The 17,679-nt window shown below is 33.8% G+C and overlaps 1 protein-coding gene across 3 annotated transcripts; it reads right to left on the bottom strand.

The window, feature by feature from the left end:
* Positions 1 to 1,386: 1,386 nt before the first annotated feature.
* On the bottom strand, positions 1,387 to 15,834 carry LOC148615527 (uncharacterized). Of its 3 annotated transcripts, none has more exons than XM_088581819.1 (4): positions 15,676 to 15,834; positions 12,237 to 12,400; positions 3,676 to 3,879; positions 1,387 to 2,068 (listed from the first exon to the last, which is right to left on the bottom strand). In XM_088581819.1, exons 3-4 carry the CDS (start codon positions 3,847 to 3,849, stop codon positions 1,817 to 1,819), a joined length of 426 nt encoding a protein of 141 aa, XP_088437945.1. In that variant the 5' UTR covers positions 3,850 to 3,879; positions 12,237 to 12,400; positions 15,676 to 15,834; the 3' UTR covers positions 1,387 to 1,816. The 3 variants fall into 3 exon arrangements, with proteins under 3 accessions (XP_088437945.1, XP_088437944.1, XP_088437946.1); XM_088581818.1 differs by having other exon boundaries at positions 12,273 to 12,400; positions 15,676 to 15,833; XM_088581820.1 differs by lacking the exon at positions 12,237 to 12,400.
* Between the last annotated feature and the right edge of the window lie 1,845 nt (positions 15,835 to 17,679).

Here is a 17,679-nt window from a genome sequence, read left to right as displayed (position 1 = left end):
ATCAAAAGAAGTCCAATTAACGTAGTTTTTTTTTGTTTTTTCACTACTTAAAATGATCTAAAAGAATTCGAACAATATATTCACATCCCGATTTATGAAAGGACCATACGATAAGATATGCCATTTTGTTTTATGGAAGTATGTGGAAGTGAACTATAAAAGTGTGGAAAATCAAAACTTTGAACAGATTCGCAGTATTACTCGTAGGCAAGTTATTAACACGTCAAAAATAATGAAATTCCACAGTGACTATTTTCATCAGGTTTTTTTTACAATAGTTATAAGATTTTCTATGGTATCGATCGCACAAGTAAAATTAAAGTTTGGCTGTTGAGTAATAACTTAAAAGAGGAAATAAATCTATATTATAAGGCGTTTTGGAAAGCAGTACGTAGAAATAAATCTATATTATAAGGCGTTTTGGAAAGCAGTACGTAGAAATAAATCTATATTATAAGGCGTTTTGGAAAGCAGTACGTAGAAATAAATCTACATTATAAGGCGTTTTGGAAAGCAGTACGTAGTAGGAACTTTCATGCTACTAGGAGATAGTGAAGAGCTTGTGTTTGTTCACATTTTCACTTTCTACAAATTTAGTCAGTTGGAATGTAGGCGAATTTGTAATTTCTTTTTGTAGAATTTCACAATAAAGTTTACGTCAATTAACAGTATTATTTGCAGCTTTATCAGCAGGAATAAAAACAAACATGCGACATTTATGTTTTTATTAGAAGTAAAAAGTTCTTCAAAATGTTTTATTCGGATTTCAACTATTTTCATAACCATCTTATGCTTTCTTGTCTACTTTCTCACACTTTATCCATTTAATACAATACGAATGGAATGAGTACTGGTTGATGTTACATATTTTTCCAATTAATAGTAGCCGAAAGACGATACTAAGGTCCTTTTTGAAAAAATGTTTTCACCTCTGAGTCGCTAACGACACTAAGACAATAAATATATTTTGACTGATTGCAATTTCAGAATATTGGTGTATTTTCCTTAATGTTCACATCTTCGCATTATTTGCTGTAACTAAAGACATATTTACGGGTTGGATTTTTGTTAATATAGCAAATAGAAGGCAGTTCAGTATTATCAAAATAAGCAGGGATTGGTTCATTAACTGTGATCATTCAAAATAAGCAGGGATTGGTTCATTAACTGTGTGATCATTCAAAATAAGCAGGGATTGGTTCATTAACTGTGATCATTCAAAATAAGCAGGGATAGGTTCATTAACTGTGATCATTCAAAATAAGCAGGGATTGGTTCATTAACTGTGATCATTCAAAATAAGCAGGGATAGGTTCATTAACTGTGATCATTCAAAATAAGCAGGGATAGGTTCATTAACTGTGATCATTCAAAATAACAACAATGTTGATGATATCAAAACCTTTATTAATATATTTAATTTTTAGAAAATACTTTGTATATTTTTCTGGACAATAAATTTTCGGGAAAAGTTTGGTATATTCCCCCAGAATAGTGTGTAATCTAGTGACCAGTATTGAACATTGTTTGGCTAAAAGTTGATGACGTCCATTGTTTTTAGAAATTGCAATGAGATTTGGAACCGTAGTATTGTTATTTCAATGATTTCGTTTATTGCCATTTAATCTGTGTCCATGAGACCTGTTGTTACGCACTGGATTAGAAACTATATCGAAACTGGTGACCGAATTTATTCTTGAGATGTTTTTAATTCCCATGATATTGTCGTTAAGACCGGGAGGGTAAACCGTATGTATACAATACACTAATCCATGAATAGCATGAATGAATAACAACTTTAATCAATATTATGTGTTCACGATGAGTTGACTATTGAATATTCTAAAGTAAAGTCATATTCATATTTGGAAGGATCATACAGTCTAGTAATTGGAAGTCCTGTTTGCCCAACACCCCACATTAATTGTAGCTGGGGGTTTATAGAGAAAGGAACATCTTGTAAAGGATGACCAATGTTGTCCATCACTGCATTAGAATATTGAGCACTGTCATTTGGAACATTGGTAGTTCTTGTATTGAACATAGCTAAGTCTTTTTCTTCTGTTACCTGTCAATTGAACAAGAATTATGTAGATTATTCTGTTTTAAGGAATGGTCAGCAGTATATACACAATATTACAAACTAGGGTTATATAGGACTAGAGGTTTTTTGGGAACATGGGTTTCACTTTTGAACGGCCACCTCTTGAGCCACTATGGCAACACAAACAGAAGCAAAAGGTCGCATTGATGGACAGTTAATAAAAGAACAGCATTCCAATGTCCCCCATAAAAAAAGAGTGGAAAATTTAAAATTCACTGAAATTTTCTAAGTCCAAGGGCAGTAACTTTCGTAAAAAATCATTCAACCAAAACCAAAGTCGAACTTTATCTGCAACTTCTCATAGTAAGACTACGTACAAAATTTAAAATCAACTGATAAAAGCATTACAATACAAGAGGCTCCCAGGAGCCTGGATTGCTAACCTGGTTGAATTTTGCCTTTAAAAGGCAATAAATTTAACAAGAAGTTGTCCAACAATTTTGTCTCAAGAAGTCTTTGGTAGGACTTATCATAATGATCATTTCAACAATTGAAAGTTTCTTTTACTATATCATAGTTTTTAAGATATTGACTGAAAATTGAAAAAAAAACTTCATTTTCCCCTTTAAAGGGCAATAACTCTTACAAAGAGTAGACAACTTTTATCCCTGAAGACTTTTGTAGTACTAATAATAAGGATCACTTCAGCTATTGAAAGAATTTCGCTAAACCTAACAATTTTGGAGATATATGTGAAAAACTACTATCTGACCCCTATGTTCTATTTTTAGTAATTGCAGCCATGTTTTTCGACAGATCAAAAATTCCCACATCAGTTCTATGCAGGATACCCCGAGGAACATTCATACATTTTATATAATTGTTAACGACGACGATGGATGCAAAGTGATGGCAATAGCTCACATGGTCTTTGGCCAGGTGAGCTAAAAATGCGGGGAAAACTGTAAATTCACTGAAATTTTCTAAGTCCAAGGGCCATAACTTCCATAAAAATCATTCAACTCTAAACAAAGTCAAAATTAATCTGTTACTCTTCAAAATAAGGCTACGTACCAAAAACAAACTTATTTGGTAGGAGCATTTCAAAAAAAGTGCGGACACCCAGCTTTACACGCCCCCTTGTGACTTGTTGCGGGGGACAATTATCTGGCAGATTAAGTTGATCAATTTGTAAAAGAAATTAAAAGGATAACAAATTAAGTATAAGTTTTTGTGAAAATCAGGCAATAATGGAAAAGGTCAGAAACTTAAATGTCAAATTAAAATTTTAATTAACCCTAAGAGGTGCAAAGACCAAAACAACAAACTGAAACATACCTCCATATAACATGGTGGCTTATAAATCTTCTGAGCTGAAAACCTACCTCCATATAATCTCTAGTCAAACATACCTCCTTTTAATTTGGTGGCCCACTTATCTTTTGGACTGAACACATACCTCCATATAACTTTTGGCCTATCAATCCTATAGTCTGAAAACCTCCCTTCATATAACTTGGTGGCCCACTAACACATACCTCCATATAACTTGGTGGCCTATCAATTTTCTGTACTTAAAGCCTACCTCCATATAACTTATGGTCTATCAGTCCTCTAGTCTGAAAACCTACCTCCATATAACTTGGTGGCCTATCAATCTTCTGGTCAAATTCAATAGTCTTAATTGTTGTTTGTTCATTCCTGCTTTGTCCAACAACTAAAAATCCATCTTCCTCTAAGTCACTATTCTGGTTACCAGATCTCTGCTCTTCCTTTTGAAACGACTTTAGTATTGATGAAAACATCTTTTATGTAAACTACATTGGAACCTATCACTGAAAAAAAGAAGAAACTCATCAGTGGAAATAATAAAGATCGCTAGAATTCCAGCGGCAGATCCAGGGGGAGGGGGGTCCCCCTTAGAAAATTGCAATTTTGAAAAATTGCTCAAGATACCCTCAGATTGCAGGATTTGAGGTTTGATATTTCCAAATTTTCTAGGGGGAGCATGCTCCCAAACCCCCCCTAGCAAATTTGGATCACTTCATAATCCTCACCGGTGATCCTGTCAAGAATTCTTTTTGGGGGCCCCTTCACATAATTCTCTGGACCCGCCATTGAATTCACACATTGAGACTCTCAAGGGGTCATACACTATTCTGGTCTCCATTACTTTCTATGTTAAATTCAGCTATTTATAAGGCTCAAAATTCTTTACATCAGTACAAATGGCGCTGGAGGGGTTTCATAATGGTCGTCACCCTTTACCTTAACTCTCATAAAATAAGTAACATAACTTACATGCCTTCTAAGAAAGAATGGTAAAGTGAAAGCAGACAGGTGCAGAAATCACTAATTTTGTTTTGAAATTTAGCCATATCAAGGGGCCTAGAATAAAGAAAATGTTTTTAGATTACTGCCGATTTATTCAACTTTCATACACCAAGTTTGCATACCTCTACTAAACTAAGAGAATGACAGGGTGCAATAATGGGACTACTTCATGTCATTGCGAACTACTTTCTTGTATGTGCAGGCAACTGGTTTCCACAATAGTGGTATTACACTTAAAGATCCTGAATATTACTCACCTGTCTTGATAAGCTACATTCTATTTTTGTATTATATCTTTATCCTCAATTACCAAAAGTACATGTTATAGAGGAGCATAACATTATACATACAACTATATACAAATGGATAAATAAAGTCTAAGCCATAAATGGTCATATCATATCATTTACTATCCTGGAGAGTTTAACTTATTGTCAATAATCTTCATGAATTTACATAAGTTTGTTAATTCTACAAACCGATCACAGTTCATTAAATCTATATGTTTGATAATGTTGGGATTATTTGTGAACTTGATATTGAGATACTACTTTCTGCTTTTATTGAAATGGAAGCATTTGAACAAGAAATGGAATTCGTCCCCCAAATCTCCACTAGCACATAAATTGCATATTCTATTTTCTCTACTTATACTGTTCCAGCAACCTGTTTCAATGGGCAATTTCATATTAGTATTACAGGTCCTAAAACAGCATAAATATCTCTACATTTGTCTTCAAAAATTTCAAAATAGTTTTCAAATTTCAGTTTTTCCTTGTAAAACCTGCAGTTTAATGCCTTTGGAGAGGTTTGTACCAAATTATGCCAAGATTATGTGAATTAATCCATAAGAGACTGTTTTACAGTGTTATAAAGCAATCCGTTACTATAAAAAATCTGGTTATTTCATATAAAAGACAAGCCAGTTATCAAAAATTTGTTTCACATTTTTTATCCAAGGGATGTCTTGATTATGTCTCAAAAAAGCAGAGTTGTAGAATTAAACGGGAAGTTTTTCTGGTTTACCTGTCACCAATTTTAGCCCAATAGTTGATCATGAGCAATTTAATTGCTACCGCCCCGTGCTGGTCCGGGTGTTAAAAGAATAGGCCTGCAGCAGCGCTAAGCTTGTCATAAACGGCGACTAAATAGTGCTCAGAACCCTAGCCGGGGGCTAGGGCACTCTGCCCACAGAGCAACTGGGATGTGTGCCCCAGGTGGTGGAATGGGGTACCCCTGGCGTGTTACATGCTGGGGTTGTCAGGCTATAATACGGAAAACCTGACCGCAAACCATAGTGGTGCACCGTGTTGGGAAAGATGTCACGTTCCTCGCACGTTAAAGAACCCTAATGTGGTATTCTCCCGGAGTAGGACCCATAAGGCTCCGCCACAGGAGGCTAAATTGCCACCCTACCCACCTCTCCCTATTTCCAGTGGCAATCAAAATTTGTCGACCCTATTGTCCCATCCCTTTTTCATTTCATCATCATTTCATGTTCATTTTATCATCAATTTCATGTTCATCGTCTGAATATAGCTGAAATATTGCTGCTCGGACGTTAAACCCCAACAAACAAACAAACAAACCTTTAATTGCTACCTCAAGAGGTTATCGTCCAAATTCTCCATACGCCATAAAGTCTGGAGTTCACTTTTTTAGACCAAGCATAAGTTTACAAAATCTTAAATGGACACATTCAATATCACAATTGTCTCCATACCCCAAATTTTGGCCATGTTTTTTCATAGATAAAAAATCCCAATGCTCATACCCAAGGAACAATCATATCAATTTTAATTGAATTCTGTCTGTGCAAGTAGGTTGTTTCACAGGAGATTTTTTTTAAAGTAATAACATAAAAATTAACCCTCAAAGATGTTCAAAGTACCAAAGTGTAGGCAGAAACTCCAACATGATTTACTGGATTTTCTCAAAAATATGATCACAAATAGATCTTTTCATGCTGAACACATTTCCTCATCTGAGAATTAATGGTTTAGCAAATACACGTGTAAATGCCAAAAATAGGGCTATCATGGAATATTAAGTGATTCTTTGCCATGTAATGGAAAAACGAGAGGTGGCAAAACTACATTTTGGATTTTGCTGAAAATTTAAGTAAACAAGTATTTTATGGTATTAAATAACTATGTGAACTTTAAAATTATAAATTTGTTGTCTATTCTCAAGTAATATCTGGAAACCATATGGGACAAATGGATGGACAGGTCCAGTGGGCCAGGTGAGCTAAAAAAAGGTCGTCTATAAATATGTTCATAACTGCGCATTGTTTGGCTGCAAGTTATATATTACTCTAATAATAGTTGAACAAAGAAGCTGAAATGATACGCAGGATATTGGATACAATCAAACACATCCTGCAGTATAATGAATGGAACAAACTGATCTATATTGTGATGAAATTTTTTGTAGATGTTTCTTCGACTTACTGGAAGTTGTGTGAAAGACTAAGCCATTCTTCTGAAACAATTAATATACTAAGAAATCCTTCTGAATTAAACAGCCTTTTCAAAGAAACATTAAAAGTTCAGAATAAGACAGATGCAAACCATCTGACTATGGAAGGAAAGAGCCTACCATTAGCAAGAACAGAGGTGCAAACCATCTGACTATGGAAGGAGAGAGCCTACCTTGGGCTAGAACAGAGGTGCAAACCATCTGACTATGGAAGGACAGAGCTTACCTTGGGCTAGAACAGAGGTGCAAACCATCTGACTATGGAAGGAAAGAACCTACCTTGGACTGGAACAGAGGTGCAAACCATCTGACTAAGGAAGGAAAGAGCCTAAATTTGGCTAGAACAGAGGTGCAAACCATCTGACTATGGAAGGAAAGAGCCTACCTTTGGCTAGAACAGAGTTACAAACCATCTGACTATGGAATGAAAGAGCCTAAATCATGCAATGTATACTAATACAGATCAAACTATGAATATTGAAGTACATTGTATCTGAACATTGTTTCTAAGGCCAAGAACACAGTGACAAATAGCCACTTGTTCTCCTGTTATAAATATATTATGGATAGATACACAGGAGCATCATTTCACACAAAAAAAAACGAAAATAGTTTTAGTCAATCATGGACATACAGCCACTGAGAGCAATTACAAATAACAATTATGATTATAAGGATGGGGCATCAGCCATATCCTATATATATGTAGATGCTCTAAAATGTAAATGGCTCAAAATCATTCTGTTGGAAGTGACATATTTTGGAAATGATGTATGCAGTTAGGAAGTGATTGTTTGAACTCAGACACAAAGTGACACCTGTCATAATATAAGTGAGTATAAATTGATTTAGTCTGGCAACAATAATGCACTCCCAAACATTAGTCAAAAAGGGGTCAAATCAAAAACAATTCACACAATCATTCAATGAAATATTTCAGTATTTACAATAGATGACTTCCTTTCCAGAGGTAAACAGGTGTAAGACACATTAATGGGAGCCAAGGGAACAGAAACGATTCCTACAAAGAATTTTTAAATGATACATACATGTACATGTACAAAAAATGTATATCATAAAAGCATTTCAAATATTTTTATGTTCTGAGACTTTTTTCCATCAACTGTTACTATTCTTGTAGCCTTCAAATCTGATATCCTTTCTTTATATAGTAAACTTAAGAACCACAAGAGCAGCAGTCATGATGGTACATTTTTTGTATGTTAATGCTAAAATATGGCCAGTTTACACTATTACCAGCATTGAATAAATTATACAGTAGTGTTTTATCATCTGGAATATATCCAGAAAGTTGGTCAATAGGTATAATTACAAAAAATGCTGTGATCGACACTAACAGTAGTCCAGTAGCAGGGGCGGATCTAGGATTTTAGATTAAAGGGGTACACAGTTAAAATTTCGCCGAGCGGAATGAGCGAAAAATTTTTGAGGTTAAAATTTTGAAGTATTCCTCTAGAGTGGGTGCAATGTAGATATCTTTTGTGGTAAAATTAGCGAGAAATTAAGTAGCACTCCACCTAAGAATTATGCAAAATGTGATTCATGGTTGGAAAGCCTACATATTTTTATTTTTTATATTTTGTTTAAATTGTTATAGTTAACAGAAATTGACATGTGGTTTTTCATATAACCCGTGATCATAGGAGATAAAAATTCTATAGAATGCACTGTAGATTTCAAAATTAAGGGAGATAACTCTGTAAATGGCACTCAAATACAATAGAATCTACTGGAATTTCGATGTGGATTATCTCCTAAGAGCAGGCCGATTTGAATGAATAATTACACATTTCATAGTATAGACCCATAAAACAACCTATTTACAAAAATAAAAATATGTAGCCTTTTTTGGGGTGTATCACATTTTTCAGATTTTACAAGATTCTTACAAAGACAGCTACTTAAAGTTTCAACCTAAAACTGCCTAAATCTACCCTTGACAACCCACGCTTTGCAAATTTTAGGGGGGGGGTGCATGTCTGCCACTCCCCTGCCTAAATCCGCCCCTGGGTAGTCCTGTGTCACCCTAATTTTGGAGAGGACTACTTGAAAAATGTTCATAGTAGTTCTTTGGGCTATCTAAATTTTGTTTTATTTTTCATAAAATCTAAGAACAGAACCATCATTACTGTCTGCAGACTATAAAAATGATAAAACAAATGATAATCTTTTATCCCATGCACTTGCAGAATATCAACTTATGGTTGAAAATAGTCAAAACTGCTGGTAAAGCTCATCTCAAAACATTCTTAGGAAATTTAATATACTTAACTTTAATAATCAAGAATCAAATCAATTTAATATACCTTTGAAAAAAATGTGACATTCAAAAACAGTAAAATCTATGAAGAGTGAGTTTGAAACAAAAACAACTTTAAAGCAGTGAGAAACTGAGAACATATAGAACATACAAAAATATTTTCAAATTTGAAAATTATCTCATTGATATTTATAATGAAAATGATAAAGTAACTAAGAATCTTGTCAGCAATTGCTTCAGACACCTGTGCGGTCATGCGGTGATCAACAGACCATAACGTGTTTACTGCTATTGGTTTCTAGATAGCTAAATACCTTGTAGTATACCTTAAATGACCTAAGGGCACATATGTTTCCTGTCATAATTAATTTTCAATCCTCATATTGAACTTTTTAGCACAGTGCTGGTAGCAAGATAGCACAGTACTGAGGTCAATAGTGCAGCGCTCAAAGTCAATAGTGCTGTAAATCGCAGGACTTTGAGGGCCTGGGGAGAACACTGTAAATTCAACATAGTAGATACAGAACCAGCAAATATAGGGTGCTAATTGAATTGGGTAGATATACAATACAAAAAACAACTGTTAATGACAGAACATGCAATAATAGCCCCTCTGGTGAAATGGAGGTTGAAAAACACATTTTAATGTCTTGTGAAATATATGTAGCTACAAGACAAATCTACATTGATAGCTGCTATAATAAGAAAAGAATATTTCAATACTTAATAATGATAGTAATTTTATTTGGCTGATGAGTAATGAAGAGGCCAGTGTATACAGAAATGTTTCCAGATTTTCAAGTCGGAGTATAATTAACAAAGGAAACTGATAATTGACACTCTTTGTATTCTGTCGCTGATTCTACTAGATACAAGTATACATTGTACATATGAACTGAGTTGTCTACCTTTGAATTGTGACAGCTATATTCTTTCTCTTTACATGCATTGATATTGTTCTCTTATGCTCCATGTGACTTTTATTTAATAAACTAATTTGAACTGGTATAAAACCGTGATCCAGTTTCAACCAGGTTTGATGTAAATGGCGAATGTAAAAGTCATCTATTACAATAGACGTATTTACACTTGTGGACGTCATTGGTGAAAATAATATATATTCCTGTTGTTTTCATACTGAATGCTCCTCCAAAATAAAGATTAATGATGTCACAATTTAAAATTACATTGTTTCATTGATGTCAAAAGGTGGAGACAAATCTGGGGTCATTCGGAGCAAAATCAAAAGTGTGAATTCATGTATTACACAGTAATATGTATTTTCGTAAAGATACACAGTATACTTAAGAATTCTAAACAACATTATGTAAACAATTGTCTATCTATTAATTTTTTTCTAACCTACAGTATAAGTATTATTATTTTTCAATGCAAGATGCATCATATTATATTTGTGTGCAGAGAAATAATATTCATCTTCCAACTACATGTAGAACAATTCAACAGACATTTTATCCTTCAAAGAAAATAAAGCTTTGTCCCAGTCACTTTGTATAGTCTTGTACAATTTGCGCAAACTGTTATAAATATGTGAATTTATTCAACGCAGTCTGCTTTTGATAAAACTAACTGATAACCATGTTAAGACATTATATCCGATATTAAATATTTATTTGTTCATACTTTATATATGGATTTCAGGGGCAGATCCAGGATTTTAGAATAGGGGGCGCACAGTTAAAATTTTGTGGAGCTGAGCGTGGCGAAAAAATTTTTAAGATTAATTTTTTAAAATATTCTTCTGGAGTGGGTGCAATGTAGATATCTTTAATTTGTGGTAAAATTAGCAAGAAATTAAAGTTTCAAACTAAAACTACCTAAATCTACCCCTGAAAACCCATGCTTTGCAAATTTTAGGGGGGTGCATGCCCGCCACACCCCTGCTTGAATCCACCCTCAGATTTATTGCCTGTATATAAGCAGAAGACATCATTCTATTTTTGATATTTCTGATAAACTAGTCTTCATCTTAATCTTAGTTGTAGTCATTTACTGATGGAAATATCATTCAGCACTAAATTCTAAAAACTGCTTCAAAACTAACACTAACTTCATTAGAATTCTCCAGCTCTACATAATACTACAATGTATGTTAGGTTTTTACCTGGTTTTTTTCTTTTTTTTTTTGGTTCTTTATTTTTTGTTTAGTTATTTTAATTCAATATACTGGTCAAGGAGTAGTTCTCGCCAGCAAGTAATTCTCGCCAACTGATTTTTTTGTCTTCTCCTGTGAAACAATGTCATGCCAAAAATTTATTAAAAAACATAAGACCAAAATTCATATATCAGTAATTCTTCAAAATTATCTTTTTATAGAAAACTTTATAGGTCTGGAACTAAACCAAATTATATAGACGATTTGTCTAAACTGGCCGAGAGATCCATGATATCCAAACTATATAAGAATTAGCTAAATGTTTGTTTGGGGTTTAACGTCCGAGCAGCAATAAAAAGAATTAGCTCTCATCAGCTTATGACTGAGAGAGGAAGTCACCTCAATATTCCAAATGACAATAGAATATGCCTCGTATGCCATATTAACATTGAAGACGAAGAACATTTCTTATTTGAATGTGATCTATAGAACACACTAAGAGGTGAACTATAACTGAAAATTTCTTCTTTATATAAAAACTTTGATATGTTTAATATTATAAAAAAAAAAAACTAAGTATATTGTTTAACAGCAAAAATCCTAAATTACTGATCTTATCTTCCAATTTCATATCAGATTGCATGGAAAAAAGAAAAAGTCTTATCATTTGATGTATAATTGTATTTTCATAACCCTTTATAACTTCAATTCAATAAGCTACATTGTAACTACTATACATTATATATAAAGTATGTTAAATACGTTCAATTTATGTAATTTTAAGATTGGCAAAAAGCACTTATTGTAACTGTGTTAGAGCTAATACAATATCTGTATTAGTAAAAAAATGTTGATACTTCGTTCTCTAATATGAGCCATCATAGTTCATACAACGATTTTTATTATGAAATAAAATTTAAGTGAGCAGATTGGCGAGAAGTGCATCTGTCTTGAAAATCATTTTAAACAGCGAGATCTACCTTAGCTGAATAATTCAGTCATTATATTGCACTCACTATCAATCGCTACATTCGGAGAATCGATGACGGCGAGGGCTTGAATTATTCGAGTTAGATCTACCTCTGACTCTACATCTACATCTACATCTACGGATTACTCCTTAACTTCAGTCTGTTGAAGAATACTAGGAGGCGCATGTGGGTAAAATAAAAATTTATAATTAGTGCAAAGACATTTACAAGTGATAAGTTACATTTTTTTTCATTTTTTTTTTGCTATAAGATAAAAACGTAGAGATTGGTTAGTTATAGATGATTTGTTGCAGCCCAGACTTAAATGATGGTAGATCTGGACTGAGAGCCACTTCTGATGGTAAATTATTCCACATTCTTATGGTGCGTGGAAAGTAGGATGAAGAGTGGTAATTTGCTGGTGAATAAGGCAGTACAAATTCATGATCTCTTGATGGTATAAGGTACACTTGACTATTTATGTTGACTAAGCTATTGTTTATTTTATATAGCATGACGAGTGAAGAAAATTGCCGGCACTGTTGTAGTGTTGGCCAGCTGAGTTGTTGTAACATTTTTGTGACACTATCTTGATAACTGTATAGATTTAGTGTGTACCTAGCTGCCCTTCTCTGAACCATTTCTATTTTATGAATGTATGTTTGCTGCCAAGGATCCCAAATGATGTTACAATATTATAACTGAGGTCTTACATAGGTTTTATATGCTAGTTCTTTAGTCTTGATGTTATTGGTTTTAATATTTCTCTTGACAAATCTTAAAGTGTTGTTGGCTTTATTCGTGATGTAATTTATATCGCTGTTCCATGATAGATCTTTTGATATGGTGAGTCCTAAATATTTAACTTTGTCTGCAGATTTTAAAATTTTATCATGTAAGGTGTATTCAAAGTTTATAGGGTTCTTCTTTCTAGATATGTGGATGATTTCACATTTGTCTGGGTTGAAGGACATCAACCACTCTTCTTCCCACTTTTGCAATTTATTTAAGTCAGTTTGAAGTGTATTGCAGTCAGTTTTTGAAGTTATGGTAAAATAGACTATAGTGTCATCGGCGAAGAGACATGTTTTACTTGATAAGGTGTTTGGCATGTCGTTGATGTAAATCAAGAAGAGGCATGGGCCCAGTACCGAACCCTGAGGGACTCCGGATAGAACAGGGCAATTGCCAGACTCTTGACCATCAACGACTACCTTCTGTTGCCTATTGTTAAGGAAAGATTTGATCCAGTTGACTGTTTTGTTACTTATGCCCATGCGTTTGAGTTTTAAGAGAAGTCTTTGATGGTCAACTTTGTCGAAGGCCTTTGAAAAATCCATCACGGCTACGTCTGTTCGTGTTCCATGAGACATGTTGTCAGTAATTTCTTGGATAAATGTAACTAGCTGAGTTTCAAAGGATAATTTAGATCGAAAACCATGTTGGAATTCTCAGAGTTAGTTATGTTTGTCCAAATGTTTGATACTAAGATATGTTCCATGACTTTGCTGAGAATACAAGTGAGTGAAATTGGCCAATAGTTTTCAGGTTTGCTTTTAGCACCTTTTTGAAACACTGGTGTGACTGTAGCTTGTTTCCAGTCTGATGGTACGATTCCTGTGTCTAATGATGAATTTAAGAGATCTGTTATTACTGGTATAAGTTCTGAGTGTGTTTCTTTAAGGAAGTGTGGTGAGATTTTGTCTGGACCGATGGCTATGTTGGGGTTAAGGTTTTTTAGTAATTTGTCTACCCCTTCCGATGTTATTAGAATGTCTTCCATATGATGTTGTGGATGTTTTTTGGACTTCAGGATGTTTAGTTCAGTGATATGTGACAGTTTCATTGGTTTTGGAGTTGTAAAGGCTGAGTGAAGCTGTTTGTTTAATGCTTCTGCTTGTTCTGATGGTTTTGTGTGGGTGACTCCATTTACTTTCAGTGGTGATACTCCTGTATTTTCACTCTTTTGTTGTTTTATGAATGACCATAGTTTTTTGCTTGGTTTTCCACCGTTTTCCTCATTTTTAATATCAGTGACTATGATTGATTCTATGTAGGACCAGTAAGCATTTCCAAGTTGATGTTGCACTTGTTTCTTTAGTGACTTGTACTGTTTTAGCAGGTTTGGTTTTTTCTCTGCTTTGGCTGATTTATATTTCCTGTATTTTTGGTCTCTTTTTCTTATGGTTCTTTTGATTTCATAGTTTATCCAAGGAAGGTCTTGTTTGGTTTTGGTTTGCTTTGTGGGAACAATTTTTTTAATCAGACTATCTATTTCAGTCTTGATGTTTTGCCATTTCTCTTCTACTGTACTATTTTTTGTTGTTTTAAAATAAAACTCTTTGTATGAGATGATACTTGTTTTTATCTTTTCCCAGTCTGCCTTTTTGTATTGGTGTATTGTTCTGGGAGTCTTTAATTTTCTACCAAGTTCAATGCATAATTCATGAAAGACTATGTCATGATCTGAGTTGCCATTTGGTGGAAGTGTTCTGGTGTTGTGAACTAGTGACGGCTGGTTGGTATAGAATAGATCAAGTGTGTTTCCATTTCGTGTGGGTATTTTTACAACTTGTTCAAGATTATTGTCATTCATGATGTCAAAAAGTTCATTGTATAGATTTGAGTATTTACAGTTTGGTTTATATTCATCAGTTACCCAGTTGTAGTTTGGGAGGTTAAAGTCACCAATTACCCAAGTGTGTGCAGTTTTAGGCACTGCTTGTAGTGATTTGCTTAACTGGTTTACACTTTCAATATCATTTTCTTGTGGTTTGTAGTAAGCTGCTATATAAATAGATTTTTGACCTGTGATGTCTATTTTGGCCCATGTTATTTCACAGTTTGTTTCTAGCTGAGGTTGTTTTGATGAAATCATATCTGTAGTGATGGCAAGAAATACACCTCCCCCAGTTCGTTCTTCTGTATCTTTTCTATAAATGTTATATGTGTCTCTGGAGAATATTTCGGCATCTTTAATATCTGGTTTTAGCCATGATTCAGTTCCCACGATAATGTCAGGTTTAACTTGATTAATGACTTGATGTACTTCGGGGACTTTAGATTTTAATGATTGGCAATTGATGTTAAGTATAGTGAGGCGTTTTTTAGGTGGTCTCTTAGTTTTAGTCTTTTTTATGTTCTTATTTCTCGCTTGGTTTGGTGACGATGTTGCCTGTGGTTGGTCAATGATATCTGAGCATGTTGACGTGTCTAAGTGTAAGGACTCAAAGAGTGTGGTATCAGTTAGTGAATCAAGTGATTCATACAACCCGTTTGAGTAATTTGGTAGTGCACATCTTAGGCATAGCCAAACATGTCTGCTATCAGATAACATATTATAAGTATCATTACCTATGGATATACCTTGACATGAACTGTGGTACCATAGTTCAGAGTGGTCACACTGATCAGTATCATTATTATATTTTACACTATATGCACTCACCTTCTTCCGAACACTATAGATAACTTAATTTTCTACAAGTGTATATGTGAAATTAAACTGTTTTATATGTCCAGAATTTAGAAACTATACACGTAATTTAATGAAAGACTAAGGTCAGGGGTATTATACTATAGGGAAGAGAAACCCATTAAAAAAGGTGTGGAAGATTTTTTGGGTATTTAGTTATACCATGTCTGAAACGGACCTTTTTACTTGACTTTTATTAAAGTACTTTATCATTACTATCTGATGGGGTAGTATAGACAAAAAATTCGCCGTTCTAACAGCCTGTGACATAGACTGGTTATAAATATACATTTCATGCTTCTTTACATTAATAAAAATTTTATCTTAATCGATACATATGACAAATGTTTCTAAAAGATAGCTGTCAATATTCCTATTTTCCATGCCTGGTCGTTCAAATATTTGATTTTTGTACATACTTCGCAAAGTGGTTTTGTTCTTTCAGTTGTTACAGACTGACGTTGAATTAAAAATTGGAATATTATATACGTTAATTAAATTAATGGAATGTATTTGGATGCAGGAGTTCTGAAACACCCCTGCATCACAATACATTTCATTCATTTATTTTGTTTATATAAACATCCAACTAATTCAGCATCAAGTTTTTTTAAAAAAGAAATAATTTGATCATGTAACTTTTACACTAATTTTGGAACTCAGTTGCATGTTTAACCCAATAAGACATGGACTTTATATTCCTGATAGTAAGTATTATATAGTCTCTGGTCCATGGTTGAGGTATTTAGAAGTTGTGAAGGATATGATAACAGTTTTAGATGTACATCTTGAAGACTACTAGACTTTTCTTTTCTTTTTTTTTTGTGAGCATATTTTGTTTTTGTTTCGGTTAATGTAGTATAAACAGACTCTTTTCCTTTGTTATTCGTTCGTGTCTTTATTTCCTCATTAAGATATAATGCCAATACCTTAAACAATCAAATACAAACTAAAGATGTAATCAGAAAGTCAACATGAAATAAAACCCTTCTATAAGTTAACGTTATCTTCCCTGTATAAAGTCTGAAAAATTCCCAACGATGTTAGAATTGTCAAATTGTTAGAATTGACAATTCTAACATCGTTGGGAATTTTTCAGACTTTTCTATACGTTTATATATCTTCCCTGTATCAATTTGATCCGATGGAGCAGTGTAGCAAATAGAGTCGTCACATTCTGAGACGTTGTATAATATTGATTTGTGGTGACATGCATCATTAATTTGATCCTCTATCCTACATATTAACATCTAAATGAACTGTCCCGTACTACCATACATCGTGTACTAAGTTACAGCCCTAGATTAATCCTACGAGGAGGAATGACCCGGCCAGCGAAAGCTATATTTTTTATATAGCCTAGCTGACCGAGTGGTCTAGGGCGCTGGACTTTGTGCAGGCGGTGTTGCCATAGATGTCACAGCAGTACGAGTTCGAGTCCCGCGGAGGGAACGACAAAAAATTTGCATCGCAAATTTGACAATTCTAACTTCGTTGGGAATTTTTCAGACCTTTCTATATACATATATATATATATGTGTGTGTGTGTATTTTAATCGTCTAAATAAGTCAACAATCACTCTTATATGCATGCGTATACCCAGTGTACAAGTTTAATTAGGTGTTTTCTGCATTAGCGTTTGCCCCGGAACTCGGGAGTAAATTACACTTTCTAAGTCATTGCGTAACATGAACGTGCTATTGTCTCATGAAATTGTATGTATCGATACAATGATTGGTGTCAATGGTTTTCCTAAAAGTTCTTCAAGACCTGAAGATTTAAAAATAAAACATAAAGTCGACTTGATTATTTTCCTTTTACAATAAACTCTTGTAGTTTTTAAAAAGATTTGTTTATGTTTGCTTTAAAATAAGTCTCATGATTACACCAAGATTCATATCACAGGGTCTGTCAATTAATACTTGTCGTGTCTAATATAGTCATTGACCGGGCTAAAATTCATTCATAAAAATATA

The sequence above is a fragment of the Perna viridis genome, chromosome 5 (genome assembly GCF_037379345.1).
Source record: "Perna viridis isolate PV_CMFRI_1.1 ecotype Kerala chromosome 5, ASM3737934v1, whole genome shotgun sequence".
Taxonomy (NCBI): domain Eukaryota; kingdom Metazoa; phylum Mollusca; class Bivalvia; order Mytilida; family Mytilidae; genus Perna; species Perna viridis.
Note: the sequence above shows the minus strand (reverse complement) of the source record. Positions and strands in the feature narration are given on the sequence as shown.

Excerpts from the sequence above, each read along its gene's own strand:
- LOC148615527 (XM_088581819.1), bottom strand. The coding sequence starts at position 3,849 with ATGTTTTCATCAATACTAAAGTCGTTTCAAAAGGAAGAGCAGAGATCT. Across the intron at positions 2,069-3,675 it reads GGCCACCAAGTTATATGGAG|GTAACAGAAGAAAAAGACTT; the intron begins GTAGGTTTTCAG and ends TTCAATTGACAG.